The sequence below is a fragment of the Schistocerca piceifrons genome, chromosome 1 (genome assembly GCF_021461385.2).
Source record: "Schistocerca piceifrons isolate TAMUIC-IGC-003096 chromosome 1, iqSchPice1.1, whole genome shotgun sequence".
Taxonomy (NCBI): domain Eukaryota; kingdom Metazoa; phylum Arthropoda; class Insecta; order Orthoptera; family Acrididae; genus Schistocerca; species Schistocerca piceifrons.
This window is the reverse complement of record NC_060138.1, coordinates 236,620,401-236,635,714: the sequence shown is the minus strand read 5'-3', so window position 1 is coordinate 236,635,714 and position 15,314 is coordinate 236,620,401. Positions and strand designations below refer to the sequence as shown.

Here is a 15,314-nt window from a genome sequence, read left to right as displayed (position 1 = left end):
TCTTCAACAGCAAGAAGGTGCTTAAAACCTAAATGTAGGCCTGTGCTGTGATAGTGCCATGCAAAATAAGGGGTGCAAGCCCCCACCATGAAAAACATGGCCACACCATAACACCCATGCCTCCGAATTTTACTGTTGGTACTATACATGCTGGCAGATGACATTCATCGGGCATAGGCATACCCACACCCTACCATCAGATCTCCACACTGTGTAGCATGATTCATTACTCCACACAACATTTTTCCACAGTTCAATCGTACAACGTTTATGCTCCTTACACCAAGCGAGGCGTCATGTGGCATTTACTGGTGTGATGTGTGGCTTATGAGTAGCTGCTTGACCATGATATCCAAGTTTTCTCACCTCCCGTCTAACTGTATAGTACTTGCAGTGGATCATGTTGCAGTTTGGAATTCCTGTGTGATAGTCTGGATACATGTCTGCTTATTACACATTATGACCCTCTTCAACTGTCGGCAGTCTCTGTCAGTCAACAGACGAGGTCAGCCTGTACGCTTTTGTGTTGTACATGTCCCTTCACGTTTCTATTTCACTATCACATTGGAAACAGTGGATCTAGGGGTGTTTAGAGTGTGGAACTCTCACTTACAGACATATGACACAAGTGACACCCATCACCCGACCTCGTTCGAAGTCCGTTCTGCTATCTCACAGTGTCTAATGACTACTGAGGTCGCTGATATGGAGACCTGGCAGAAGGTGACATCACAATGCACCTAATATGAAAAACATATGTTTTTGTGGGAGTACGGATACTTTTAATTGTGTAGTGTAGGTGCGAGTCCCTGATAGACGGCCAGGCACCTGTATGCTTCCTACGGACGTCCTCTAGTGGCCAGCCAGTGCTGATATACAGTTGGCAACTGATTTAAGTACACATGCATGGCGACACTACAATCGGCGCACTCAGAGTCACAAGCTCTATCAGCATAATACAACAGTCCCCATAGTTGACTAATTGGACAGTCATATAGATGTCTGAAGATAAGTGCTACATATTAATTAATTATGACATTTTACACAAATAAATAACAAAAATAATGACAGCTAATTGCAACATGTCAAGTATATATTATTTTTACTAAAGAGAAAAAGATGTGCTATCAGTACACTCTTAGAAGAGGTAAAACATTGTAAACAGCTACAAACAGGAAAATAAAGAAGTGGAAAAATAGAATAAATATGTTGAACCAGTTTGCTGCTAACACAGTCTGATTAGAGGTTGGACTTCTCATAAATTATTTCCTTGCTAGTAACATTGTTAAATTGTGGAAGAAAAGATCACAGTGGCCCTATTTCACTTGTATGCTGGGAAACAGCCACAATCATGAAGAATGAGGAGGGAGAGAGTGAAACAAGAAGAAGTAGCAAAAGGTTTCCATTTGAAAAGGTAGAAGTAAGCAAGAAACTTTCAGATTTACATGCCCTTCAGCATCAAGTTCTTTAGAAATGGAGCACTAGCTCAGTTGGGGAAGTGGAGAGTCTGTGGTCTTGCCGAAGAAATTTTCCCACAGAATTTTCTCAAATTGAATTACGCAAACTACAGAAAATGTGATGAGTGTGACATATGGGAATTAGGATTGTGCTACTCTATATGTGAGTCCAGTTTCAACAGCAGCATCATATTCTCTCTGAAACAATAGAAACGGGGAAACCTGTGGTGTAGTTGTATAAGAAACAGAAATTATGAACATAAAGAAATACGAATATATTTTACACAATGGTCAAAAGGACAATCATAGGACAAGATTGTGCCCTGAATTCTGACATAGAGGAAATATTTTCTAAATAGGCTTTCTTTTGAATTCTGCATCATGTTTTCAAGTACAAGTCTATTCAGATTCTCATATGTCCTGCCACAATCATTATTTGCACTGAACTTGCTTTCAATATTACTGCTTTTCTGAGGCTGCAACTATCAGCAAAAACTGATTAACTAAATATTTAATATAAAATTTATGTACCAATACAAATACTGAACACTCTTGACATAGATTGTGAGATGAAAGAAGCATGTACATTTCAGAGGAAATTTAACTTGCTTCTGTTGAGAAGCCTGTATTGTACTGATGAACCTGCTGCAAACTGATGGCTTTTTAGCTTAAGCAGTTATGTGAAGTTATATGATGGAGATGCTAGAAATTTAAACAACTTAACCACTGAATTTTCAAACAGATGTAAAATAACTGTAAAATTCAACTGCTGTGATAATTTGCTGTATCTTCAAGTGCATTTTTTTACTTGGATGCAATAGTGAAAACACATGATGACAATGAAAATGATTTGAGAGGATCAGAAAAATCTGGGTCAAAATACTGAAAGCATGTCATAACACCTAGTAACAGATTCAACAAACAGAGGAACAACTGAATTGGAGAGCTAAAGCACTAGGAGAAAGTTCACATTTCATAATGTGACTATATAAAATAGTTAGTACTAGTATGCCTGATGATAAATGATGCAAGACATCAATTAATACAAAGAATCATCTATGATTCTGTGGTATGATATGAAGCATCTCTGTACATTCCTTGAAAAACTGAGTTTAAGAAAATTCAAGATATACAATCAACATACTTTGACTGTTTAACTAGAAACATAGTACATTACACCAGAGAATGAGGAAAAAAGTTTGTTAATTTTCATGTTAAAAAGTACCGATCAAATTTCAAAAAAATGTAACAATATTTTTATTCTCCAGTCTCCTTTATCTATCTCCACTGGAATGTGGGTGGAATTCATGAATGGAACCAAACATCTGGGACATATAAAACATCAACATGTAAAGCAAATTGTTACTAACGCTGTTTTACATACCTCACAATCTGGATCTCGATAGGCCCTGTTTGTGAATGGACTCTGAACACTAAGTGCTGCAGCAAGCGACAGTACAGGTTCAATTTGGTGGAAGAGTGAACCTGCTACTAACATCTTGCCAAGGCTGATGTCAACAGGTAGATTGGAGAGCACACGGCCAATGGTTGTCAGTTTTTCTTTGTCATCCATCGCACCCTGGATTGGGAAAAAATACACTCCTGATTATCAAAGAATTTCTGAGACAAGCACAATTCAGAACAAGAGAAATTTAGAATGGTACTAAATTGGGTGGAGAACTGTAGGGCCCCCCTAGACAGGTCAGGCGTGCACTACACACCGGAAGCAGCTACTAGGGTAGCAGAGTACGTGTGGCGTGCACACGGGGGTTTTTTAGGTTAGAGGGACCCCCCCTTGGGCGAAACGATAAAATACCTGACGGCTTACCAGAGAGGACATTATCATCGTTGATAAAGAACGTCCGTCCTCAGAGACCAAAAACAGGAAAAGTTAACGTAATATTGGTAAACTGCAGGAGTATCCAGGGCAAGGTTCCTGAATTAGTATCTCTTATTGAAGGAAATAGTGCGCATATAGTATTAGGAACGGAAAGTTGGTTAAAACCGGAAGTGAACAGTAATGAAATCCTAGACACAGAATGGAATATATACCGCAAGGATAGGATAAACGCCAATGGTGGAGGAGTATTTATAGCAGTAAAGAATTCAATAATATCCAGTGAAGTTATTAGCGAATGCGAATGTGAAATAATCTGGGTTAAGTTAAGTATCAAAGGTGGGTCAGATATGATAGTCGGATGCTTCTATAGACCACCTGCATCAGCAACCGTAGTAGTTGAGCGCCTCAGAGAGAACCTGCAGAACGTCGTGAAGAAGTTTCGTGATCATACTATTGTAATAGGGGGAGAATTCAATCTACCAGGTATAGAATGGGATAGTCACACAATCAGAACCGGAGCCAGGGACAGAGACTCTTGTGACATTATCCTGACTGCCTTGTCCGAGAATTACTTCGAGCAGATAGTTAGAGAACCAACCCGTGAAGCTAACGTTTTAGACCTCATAGCAACAAATAGACCGGAACTTTTCGACTCCGTGAATGTAGAAGAGGGTATCAGTGATCATAAGTCAGTGGTTGCATCAATGACTACAAGTGTAATAAGAAATGCCAAGAAAGGAAGGAAAATATATTTGCTTAACAAGAGTGATAGGGCACAAATCGCAGAATATCTGAGTGACCACCATCAAACGTTCATTTCTGAGGAAGAGGATGTGGAACAAAAATGGAAAAAATTCAGAAACATCGTCCAGTACGCCTTAGATAAGTTCGTACCGACTAAGGTCCAAAGCGAGGGGAAAGATCCACCGTGGTATAACAATCATGTACGAAAGGTACTACGGAAACAAAGAAAGCTTCATCATAGGTTTAAGAGTAGTCGAATCATAGCTGATAAGGAAAAGCTGAACGAAGCGAAAAAGAGCGTAAAGAGAGCAATGAGAGAAGCATTCAACGAATTCGAACATAAAACATTGGCAAACAATCTAAACAAGAACCCTAAAAAGTTTTGGTCATATGTAAAATCGGTAAGCGGATCTAAATCCCCTATTCAGTCACTCGTTGACCACGATGGCGCCGAAACAGAGGACGACCGAAGAAAGGCAGAAATACTGAATTCAGTGTTCCGAAACTGTTTCACTGCGGAAAATCGTAACACGGTCCCTGACTTCAGCCGTCGCACGGACGCCAAAATGGAAAATATTGAAATAAACGATATCGGAATTGAAAAACAACTGCTATCACTTAGTAGCGGAAAAGCATCCGGACCAGACGAGATACCCTTAAGATTCTACAGTGATTATGCTAAAGAACTTGCCCCCTTTCTATCAGCAATTTATCGTAGATCGCTGGAAGAACGTAAAGTACCTAGCGACTGGAAGAAAGCGTAGGTCGTTCCCATTTTCAAGAAGGGTCATAAATCAGATGCGAATAATTATAGGCCTATTTCGCTTACGTCAATCTGTTGTAGAATAATGGAACATGTTTTGTGTTCTCGTATTATGACGTTCTTAGATAATACAAATCTCCTTCATCATAACCAACATGGATTCCGCAAACAGAGATCATGTGAAACTCAGCTCGCCCTATTTGCCCAAGAAATTCACAGTGCCGTAGACACTGGCGAGCAGATTGATGCCGTATTCCTGGACTTCAGCAAGGCATTTGATACGGTTCCGCACTTACGTTTAGTGAAAAAAATACGAGCTTACGGAATACCGGACCAGGTTTGTGATTGGATTCAGGATTTCCAAGAAGAAAGAACACAACATGTCATTCTTAACGGTTCAAAATCTGCAGATGTAGAGGTAATTTCGGGAGTACCGCAGGGAAGCGTGATAGGACCTTTATTGTTTACAATATACATAAATGACTTAGTTGACAACATCGGTAGCTCCGTGAGGCTATTTGCAGATGACACGGTTGTCTACAAGAAAGTAGCAACATCAGAAGACTCGTACGTACTCCAGGAGGACCTGCAGAGGATTAATGCATGGTGCGACAGCTGGCAGCTTTCCCTAAATGTAGATAAATGTAATATAATGCGCATACATAGGGGCAGAAATCCATTCCAGTACGATTATGCCATAGGTGGTAAATCATTGGAAGCGGTAACGACCGTAAAATACTTAGGAGTTACTATCCGGAGCGATCTGAAGTGGAATGATCACATAAAACAAATAGTGGGAAAAGCAGGCGCCAGGTTGAGATTCATAGGAAGAATTCTAAGAAAATGTGACTCATCGACGAAAGAAGTAGCTTACAAAACGCTTGTTCGTCCGATTCTTGAGTATTGCTCATCAGTATGGGACCCTTACCAGGTTGGATTAATAGAAGAGATAGACATGATCCAGCGAAAAGCAGCGCGATTCGTCATGGGGACATTTAGTCAGCGCGAGAGCGTTACGGAGATGCTGAACAAGCTCCAGTGGCGGACACTTCAAGAAAGGCGTTACGCAATACGGAGAGGTTTATTATCGAAATTACGAGAGAGCACATTCCGGGAAGAGATGGGCAACATATTACTACCGCCCACATATATCTCGCGTAATGATCACAACGAAAAGATCCGAGAAATTAGAGCAAATACGGAGACTTACAAGCAGTCGTTCTTCCCACGCACAATTCGTGAATGGAACAGGGAAGGGGGGATCAGATAGTGGTACAATAAGTACCCTCCGCCACACACCGTAAGGTGGCTCGCGGAGTATAGATGTAGATGTACTAAATAGATATGTAGACACACATGTGAATGGCAAAATATGGCATTTTGAGCTACTCTTTCTCATGGCATTACAACTCTGTGTCAGTATTACCCTCTGCAATAAGTTTCCTCTATTCTGTCCTCTCTAGGGTAGTTCTTCATCATCCTCTATAAGTTTTACGTGCTTTTCCACAAAGCCTATCCACTGCTTTTGTGGTCTCCCTCTCTATCATGTTACTGGTGACCGTTATTCAGGAATTTTCCTTCCAGCATCCATGCTAAGAACATGTCCTAGTCAGCCTATCATCCTACTTTTTAACAATCTTACAATATCAGCTCCTTGTATAAGGTGGTACAACTCAGCATTTCTGCTAGATCTCCATTTATCATTATTATACTGTACTGGGTCACAGGTTTTGAGATATTCTCAGCTGCTGCTCATCAGTCTTTGTTAATGTCAATGTTTCACGTCAGTAGTTTATGACTGGCCTGATCATGAACTTTCATATTTGCAAGTTAATCTGTCTGTTTAATATAATGGAGACCAGTAGCGTCTTAATTGCATGGAAGTATCCATTATAGTTCAAGATGTGTGATTTTATTTCAGTTGATATGGAATTGGTCCAGTTAATATTAAATTCCAGATATCTGAAGTTCTGCATATGTTCAAAATTGAGGCATGCTGCTGATAATTTATTCAGATTGTTATGTTCCTTTCTGGTGAGCATAATGTATTTGGTCTTTATTTCTTTGTTGTTATGATATTTGTAGACAATACAGACATTGAAAAGGGCAATACTTGAAACAAAACTGTAACTTAAATGACGGCTGACATATTGGACAGAATTCATGGTCATTCCTACATTACATCAAAAAATTTGCATCTTATGGAAGTTAGTGAAGACAATATCAAAATGAACAACATAGATAAATTGGCTCGTTTTTCATTGACTGGTGTATTAGAGGTAACTACTTTTTGAAACAATCAGTCCACATAAACATCAAAAATTTTTTCCACAAAAAACTATAGTACTTGAAACCCCAAAACTGAATTTATAATTTAACCATTCCCCACTTGGAAATACAGTATGCAGTGGAAATACATTACTCTTCATTTTGTATAAGATTACTACTTGTACCCAGCCACGTGTTGTGGTGGTTCAGTCTGGTAAAATGGAAAAGAAAGAAAAGAGAAAGCACAGTTTCTAATATGTATGAGAACTGGATATCCATCCTAATCTTCTTTCACCCCCTCTCTTTGTCCATCTCCTCCTCCTTCCCTCTCGATCTGTCCACCTTCTCCTTCCTCTTTTCTCTCCAACTTCTCTTGGCTTCCCTTCCTTCCCCCTGTCCACCGCCTCCTTTCCACACTCTATATCCATTTCCTTATTCCACTTTGTTATTTCATCTCTCCCCCTCTCACTTTCAGCCTTATTATTGTTACTGGAAATTTAGATTCTGCAGTAGTATTCTAACCATGAGCTGATAAGCCAGAAATACAACAGTACTATTTAAAATTTGAAGTAAATTGGTCAAGAACTTCTTGAGATTTTTGTGAACAACATTTTATATCACATATGTTACACATATTTATATATGATGTACATTAAAAATATATATTCTATATTCATCCAAATGTTTGTTAGAGTAACATGTAGAATTATGAAGTAAATTGATCAAGTTCTTTTTGAGATTTTTGGTAGCAATGTTTCCCCTTTATATATTGCATATATATTTACATATCATACACAGTACATTAAAATAATGTATAGCCTGTCTGTCGGAATGTTAGTTAGAATTTCATGTACAATTTAAAGTAAATCTGTCGAGAACATTTGAGATTTTTTGATAACAATGTTTCCACTCTCTGCTTTACATATACTGTGTGTGTGTGTGTGTGTGTGTGTGTGTGTGTGTGTGTGTGTGTACAGCCAATGTTTGTCTGAAATTTCACTAGGGTATCGTGTGAAAATCTGAACTAAATCTTATCAAGAACTTGTGACAAAGCAAGTTGGGATATTTTTTACTTCCCCTCTTGTTTTGCCATCTGCCTCCTTAAAATTCATTTTTTCATTTTTGACTAATTACTGTTAACATATGTGAGTATAATCTGCATTTCCATAAGAGAGAATCCGCCCCGGTAGCTGAGTGGTCAGCGTGACAGACTGTCAATCCTAAGGGCCTGGGTTCGATTCCCAGCTGGGTCGGAGATTTTCTCCGCTCAGGGACTGGGTGTTGTGTTGTCCTAATCATCATCATTTCATCCCCATCGACGCGCAGGTCGCCGAAGTGGCGTCAAATCGAAAGACCTGCACCAGGCGAACGGTCTACCCGATGGGAGGCCCTAGCCACATGACATTTCCATTTCCTTTTTCTGTAAGAGAGAAACGTTGGCCCTTAGTCTTAAAGGATATAATACCAGATCTAGCTTTGTGCTCAGTTCTGTGTATGTAATTGATTTTCTACTTTATTTTGACTATTACTAGTTACTATCTTTTATTATAAGGTGAAATCAGTAATTGTTTCATAACTTAAATTCTATTGTTGACTTATAAACAAATATCAATTCTGTACTAATTATAAACATTTGGAGGAACAACTAACAACACTCTATAAGTATTTATTTGGCTCTATTCAAAAACATGTTAGCAAAGCCAGCCCTCAATTAATTCCAAAGTAATTACCAGTTTTGTCCAAAGTATTGTTTGTGTAACTATATCTGTTAGTTTCATCATTTAAACAAATAATTTGGCCTAACTCTTGTAGTAGAAGAAACTGTTAAAAAGACAGAGTTTTTCAATGTATTCAATTAATTTAATGAGTTAAATGTTAATTTTAATTTCTGTAAATTAATCATCAAAAAATGTGTAGTTTCAGTGCCTATTATTGTGATGATATATAAGGGCCTGATTTTTGGTCCCGAGACAGTCAGTCCACGGATGATTTTCAGACGAGAAACCCATGCTCGTTAGGTCAACAACAATGCATCAACTTAATCGTGAAATAGGTGGTACACCAATAGGCCGTGTGTTAATACAATGACAGTTTCTGTTCAATTTATTTGAAAGACTGTGAAATGTGTGGTTAGGTTTTTACTGCTCATAGATGTTCAACAGTAAACTATTGTAGCAGTATGTTGATGATTGCCTGCAAACTATTAATGAAAGTTCACAGATAGGGAACTAGTCATATTAACTGTGTATATTTGGGGGGAGGGGGGTTGGGAACAGTGAAAATAAAGAACTATGAAATACAACTGCGTAAACTGTGAGCTACATCATTTATAGTAGACAGTGTTGAACTTCCACTCCCCCATTTTTCAGACAGTATCACAACACAGTATGTCGACACCAAGGACCATCAACGAAGAAATAAAGCAGGCAAATGCCACAAAGTTTTTGAGATGTTTGGTAACAAATTTCTGAAACTTCCTGGCAGATTAAAACTGTGTGCCCGACCGAGACTCGAACTCGGGACCTTTGCCTTTCGCGGGCAAGTGCTCTACCAACTGAGCTACCGAAGCACGACTCACGCCCGGTACTCATAGCTGTACTTCTGCCAGTACCTCGTCTCCTATCTTCCAAACTTTACAGAAGCTCTCCTGCGAACCTTGCAGAACTAGCACTCCTGAAAGAAAGGATATTGCGGAGACATGGCTTAGCCACAGCCTGGGGGATGTTTCCAGAATGAGATTTTCACTCTGCAGCAGAGTGTGCGCTGATATGAAACTTCCTGGCAGATTAAAACTGTGTGCCCGACCGAGACTCGAACTTGGGACCTTTGCCTTTTGCGAGCAAGTGCTCTACCAACTGAGCTACCGAAGCACGACTCACGCCCGGTACTCACAGCTTTACTTCTGCCAGTACCTCGTCTCCTACCTTCGGTAGCTCAGTTGGTAAAGCACTTGCCCGCGAAAGGCAAAGGTCCCGAGTTTGAGTCTCGGTCGGGCACACAGTTTTAATCTGCCAGGAAGTTTCATATCAGCGCACATTCCACTGCAGAGTGAAAATCTCATTCTGGAAACATCCCCCAGGCTGTGGCTAAGCCATGTCTCTGCAATATCCTTTCTTTCAGGAGTGCTAGTTCTGCAAGGTTCGCAGGAGAGCTTCTGTAAAGTTTGGAAGGTAGGAGACGAGGTACTGGCAGAAGTAAAGCTGTGAGTACTGGGCGTGAGTCGTGCTTCGGTAGCTCAGTTGGTAGAGCACTTGCCCGCGAAAGTCAAAGGTCCCGAGCTCGAGTCTCGGTCGGGCACACAGTTTTAATCTGCCAGGAAGTTTCATATCAGTGCACACTCCGCTGCAGAGTGAAAATCTCATTCTGGAAACAAAATTCTGACATCAAAAAGCATATGATCACTGGATTTTAGGCCAAAGGTGGAAGCATTTCCAAAATGACTAAATTTGTGTGCTGTTCGCATGCCGCCATGTTAAAGTATACCAAGCATAGCAAAAAGGCACCACCTAAAACCAGTGCCAAGCAACTGTTGTACACTGAGAGATGACAGGGCTGGGACAACAGCTGTGGAGATGTGTATGGGCAAATAGATAACTGCAGGCCCAGATGAACCAAGGTGCTAGTAACAGAGCCTTCTCAATGTACATTCCGCGAACGTTGCTGCGTATGGGCTTCCGCAGCAATCGCCTGGTTAATGCACCCATGCTGATTGCTGTTTATCAGTGATGAAGGCTGAAATTTGCATGCCAATACCACAACTAGATGTCTATTGAATGGCAACAGGTGGTCTTTCTGAATGAATGATGTTTAATGCTCCATCAAATGGATGGTCATTGGATTGTCAGAAGGGTCCAGGCAGTAGGAGGGGGCATTATAGTCTGGGGAATTTTTTGTGCCATTCCCTGGGTGATCTTATTTTTCTGGAAGGCACAATGGATTAACAAGTATGCATCTACTCTTGCGGACCTTGTCCATCCCTATATGCAGTTTGTTTTTCCTTGGCACATGGCACTTACCAGCAGTACAATGTAATGTGTCACAGCTCATGGAGTATACATGCTGCTTTGAAGAGCACCAGGATCCGTTTACTGCACTACTATGGCCACCAAACTCCCTGGACTTGAAACCCAAGCATGAATTTGTGGGACCACTTCAATTGAGGTGTTTGCACCATGGATTCTCAACCAAGAAACCCAGAACAGCTGGCCAAGCCACTGGAGATGGCATGGCTCCACATCCCTGACAGTACGTCCAAACATCACTGACACTCTTCCTTTATGTCTTGCATGGTCCTGACTGCAGAAGGCAGTTATTCAGGCTTTTGACAGGTTGTTATAATAATGTGACTGGACAGTGTACATATTCCTAAATACTGGCATAAAAGTACTATTGAAGATGCTGTCATAGGCAACAGTTCTGCAGCAGTAAGTAGCTAGGAAGTTCAGAAATCAGATCAAATGCAAATGAACAGCCTACCCAACTTATCATGATTCATGGTTGTGAAGACAAGTTTGCATTAATTACAATAAAATACAGCACATTTTTCTATGGATTATATATATATGTGTGTAGTTACGTATGTAGTGTCTGATGTACACTTAGTAGTGACTAGTTTGTATACGTAATGAGAAGCATATACAGTGGAATTTTGATTTTATGTTCTTCAATTTTACATTTTTCGTGATTCTGCACTGTAACTTTCTAGCCCACATGAAGAACGCATAAGATCAATGCTAAAAATTCCCTGATTTTACATTTCTTCCTCACAAGGTTTACCTCGATCTAAGTTCTTACTCAATGTCTCGCTTGACTTCGTCCCATTTTCTTCCTACTGACTCAAAAGACAGATGGTTCACACCATGGGTGGTGGTGGAACTAAGGAAATATTTTAGGCTGTTGTGGAGAGGGGAGATGTGAGAGAGGAAATGTGGATGTAATCCACGATTAGTATTGCCAACACAACTTGCAAAATTTAGCTTCACCTCCAAATTATGATACAACTACTGCTAGGTTCAAGCAGTAATGAAAAAACAAGACAGTCGACATGAAGTGTTCCAGACTGAGCCAATACGTGATGAAGGGGACCAACCACCACCTTTCCTTGTGCCATTTATAACTCAGTCTCATCTTTCTGCATGTATTTCCATCATACTGTATTCAGTAACAATATCAATCATTCCCTTTTCAAATTCAAACACTGAGTCTTGAAGAATATGCTCAGTCATTATCGAGGAAGTGTTGCCCATTTACGGCTTGGGAACTCTTACTGGCTGGTGACTTGTTAAGTCACCCAATAGCCAGTGCAGCCACCACACCACACTAACACACGTAAAATGAGCTCACCTACTGGATGTGTGGAGAGGGGGAGTGGCCCTTCTCCAATGCGACTGCAGATAGGCATGAAAGCATTTTGTGAACTGCTGTAAATGTACTTTTTGTGCAGACGATATGCTATGACAGCGATGTTACATGTAAATAGAACAAGGGTTTTCTGATAGCACATTTCATGTTCAAATCTGACATGATACAGCTGCAACAACTACATACGCTACTCGTGTATATACTTTGCACTGCACACACCACTCACTGTAGATCATAAAGATTGGCAGCAGTGATAGTGAGTATGAAGTGAAACTGTAGCACCTGAGCTTCCTTTCTACTTTACATTTTTACATAGTGAACAAAATTCACTGAGTTGAATTCTAATTAGCTTGCAGCTTCATTTGGGGAATAAACTTATCTCATTTCTTCACTTCTCTGTTTCTCTCACCCAGCCTAAAATAACACTTTAATGGTGGCGAGCGTATGAAGTGCAGCTCATAAGAAAAGCATTAAACAATAACAGTAATGAAACAAAGTGTGTCATTAAGCAGATGACCACATTTATGTTTATGGTTTAATCACTATGGTTTAATTCACCTTGTTCATCAATTTTTGCTTTTTTCTGGGTGGGTACAAAGGACAACCTCACAAAATACGTTTTGAAGGCATAATTTGTAGTTGTAGCATGTCTAAAAACAGGTCAATACATTCTACCCAGATACCAATTTCAAATTTCTGATGAGTTTTTACTTGCTGTTACACATAAGTGATTTTTTAAGGACTGATGAAATTAATTAGCACAAATTATTGCATAAACATTGTATTGTACATTTAATTTTCTTCACTTAGACAGATTTTATACAAATTATTGGAGAGGATGGTGATTTTTAATCACATTTGCAAATTACTTGCGTTTTTGCTCATATTTTGGGGGATTTTAGCATTTTCCTCAGTTTTGCATTTTTTTAAAAACAGAGGTTTCACTGTAATTCTTTTTCATCTCTTAAATCAATATTCTACATTCATCATACTAATTCAAGGGGCATTTGAAAAATTGGTGCAAAAATATAAAATACTTACGTGTTTGGGGTAAACTTTTTTTATTTTTCAACATAGTCTCTTTTTAGACTTATACACTTCATTCAATGCAGTTCTAATTTGTTGATCCCTTTCGAATAATAGGAATTGTCCAAGTCTGCAAAATAGCTACTAGTTGCTGCAGTCACCTCCTCATTTGAATACAATCTTTGTCCCGCCAGTCATTTCTTCAAATTGGGGAAGAAATAGTAGACTGAGGGAGCCAAGTCTGGAGAATATGGGGGGATGTTAAATGAGTTGGAATCCTATTTCCACTAATTTTGTGACCACAACTGCTGAGGTGTGTGCTGGTGCACTGTCATGATGGAAAAAGACTTTTTCGCGGTCCAATTACCAGCGGTTCTCTTGCAGCTCGGTTTTCAAACGGTCCAATAATGATGAATAATATGCACCTGCAATAGTTTTACCCTTTTCCACATAGTTGATGAGGATTATCCCTTGTGAATCCCAAAAGATAGTTGCCATAACCTTTCCAGCCGAAAGAACGGCCTTCGCCTCTTTTGGTGCAGATTCTCCCTTAGTAACCCATTGTTTAGATTGTTGTTTGGTCTCAGGAGTATAGTAATGTATCCACGTTTCATCCACAGTGATGAAATGATGTTTAAAGTCATGCAGATTCTTCCTGAACAGCTGCAAACCATCCTTGCAACACTTCACACGATTCCATTTTTGGTCAAGCGTGAGCAGTCATGGAACCCATCTTGCGGATAGCTTTCTCATGTCCAAATGTTTATGCAAAATATTATGTACTTATTCATTTGAGATGCCCACAGCACTAGTAACCTGCACCTTAACTCTTCTGTCATCCATCACCATATCATGGATTGTATCAGTGATTTCTTGAGTTGTAACCTCCACAGGGCGTCCAGAACGTTCAGCATCACTTGTGCCCATATGGCCACTCCGAAAATTTTCAAACCACTTATAAACTGTTCTAATCGAAGGCGCAGAGTCACTGTAATGTTTATCAAGCTTCTCTTTAGTCTTCTGAGGCGTTTTGCCTTTCATAAAGTAATGTTTAATTACTACAAGAAATTCTTTTTCATCCATTTTTTGACAATCACTCGACTTCCTTGACTCACACGAATGCCAAGCACAAAGAAATAGACCAATAAGGCTGAAACTTGGTGTGCGTTCTTTCCAAAGAAGCTACTAACTAAACATGACCTCAATACACGCCGGCTCGTGCCATCTCTTGGACTTTGCACGGACTTTTGAAATGCCCTTCGTACATACAGTTTCACAGGCTGTAAATGCTAGTGTACAAAACAATAATTAAACATCAGCATATATCAAGCCATTGTCATTTCCACATATTAAAAAGTTCATTACTACATATACTGTCTCTTATTATTTTGTATCTCTTTTGCATTCTATTCTACCTGTCAGATCTCTCTTTCCAACCCTTTCCTCTTTACCTACTCACTAAAACTTTTCCTTCTCTTGGCTTGTATAATTCTTTCTTGCCCATTTCTAGATTGGAAGGGATAAAATAGTACCACATGATTTCTATTCACTGTATCCTACACATATTTTAAACATGGATGTTTTAAATTGGGTTTTACTCAAACCATTACTGATATCAATTGAAACAACAAGTGAGAAATTTGTAGCTTTATCAATTGAAACAACAAGTGAGAAATTTGAGACTTGTAACAGTAAATTTGTTGTTTCAATCAAGCCTACATTTTGCTGAAATGAATATGCCATGTGTTATGCAGACCTCTTGAGCCAACATGTTACAGAATACAGAACAATCTTCGTAAGCTCTATGCTGTATCTTGCTACTAGTGCGTGTGACTGAGTGCTGGTGTGATGAGTG

At 39.5% G+C, this 15,314-nt stretch overlaps 1 protein-coding gene across 2 annotated transcripts in view; it reads right to left on the bottom strand.

Annotated features, from left to right (window-relative positions):
• The window catches only part of LOC124788174 (probable ATP-dependent RNA helicase DHX34), a 195,445-nt gene that overhangs the window by 100,904 nt on the left and 79,227 nt on the right, over positions 1–15,314 (bottom strand). For both annotated transcript variants that reach the window (XM_047255331.1, XM_047255340.1), the window contains exon 10: positions 2,842–3,036. In XM_047255331.1, the coding sequence (XP_047111287.1) occupies positions 2,842–3,036 (195 nt within the window). The remainder of the gene's footprint in view (positions 1–2,841; positions 3,037–15,314) is intronic.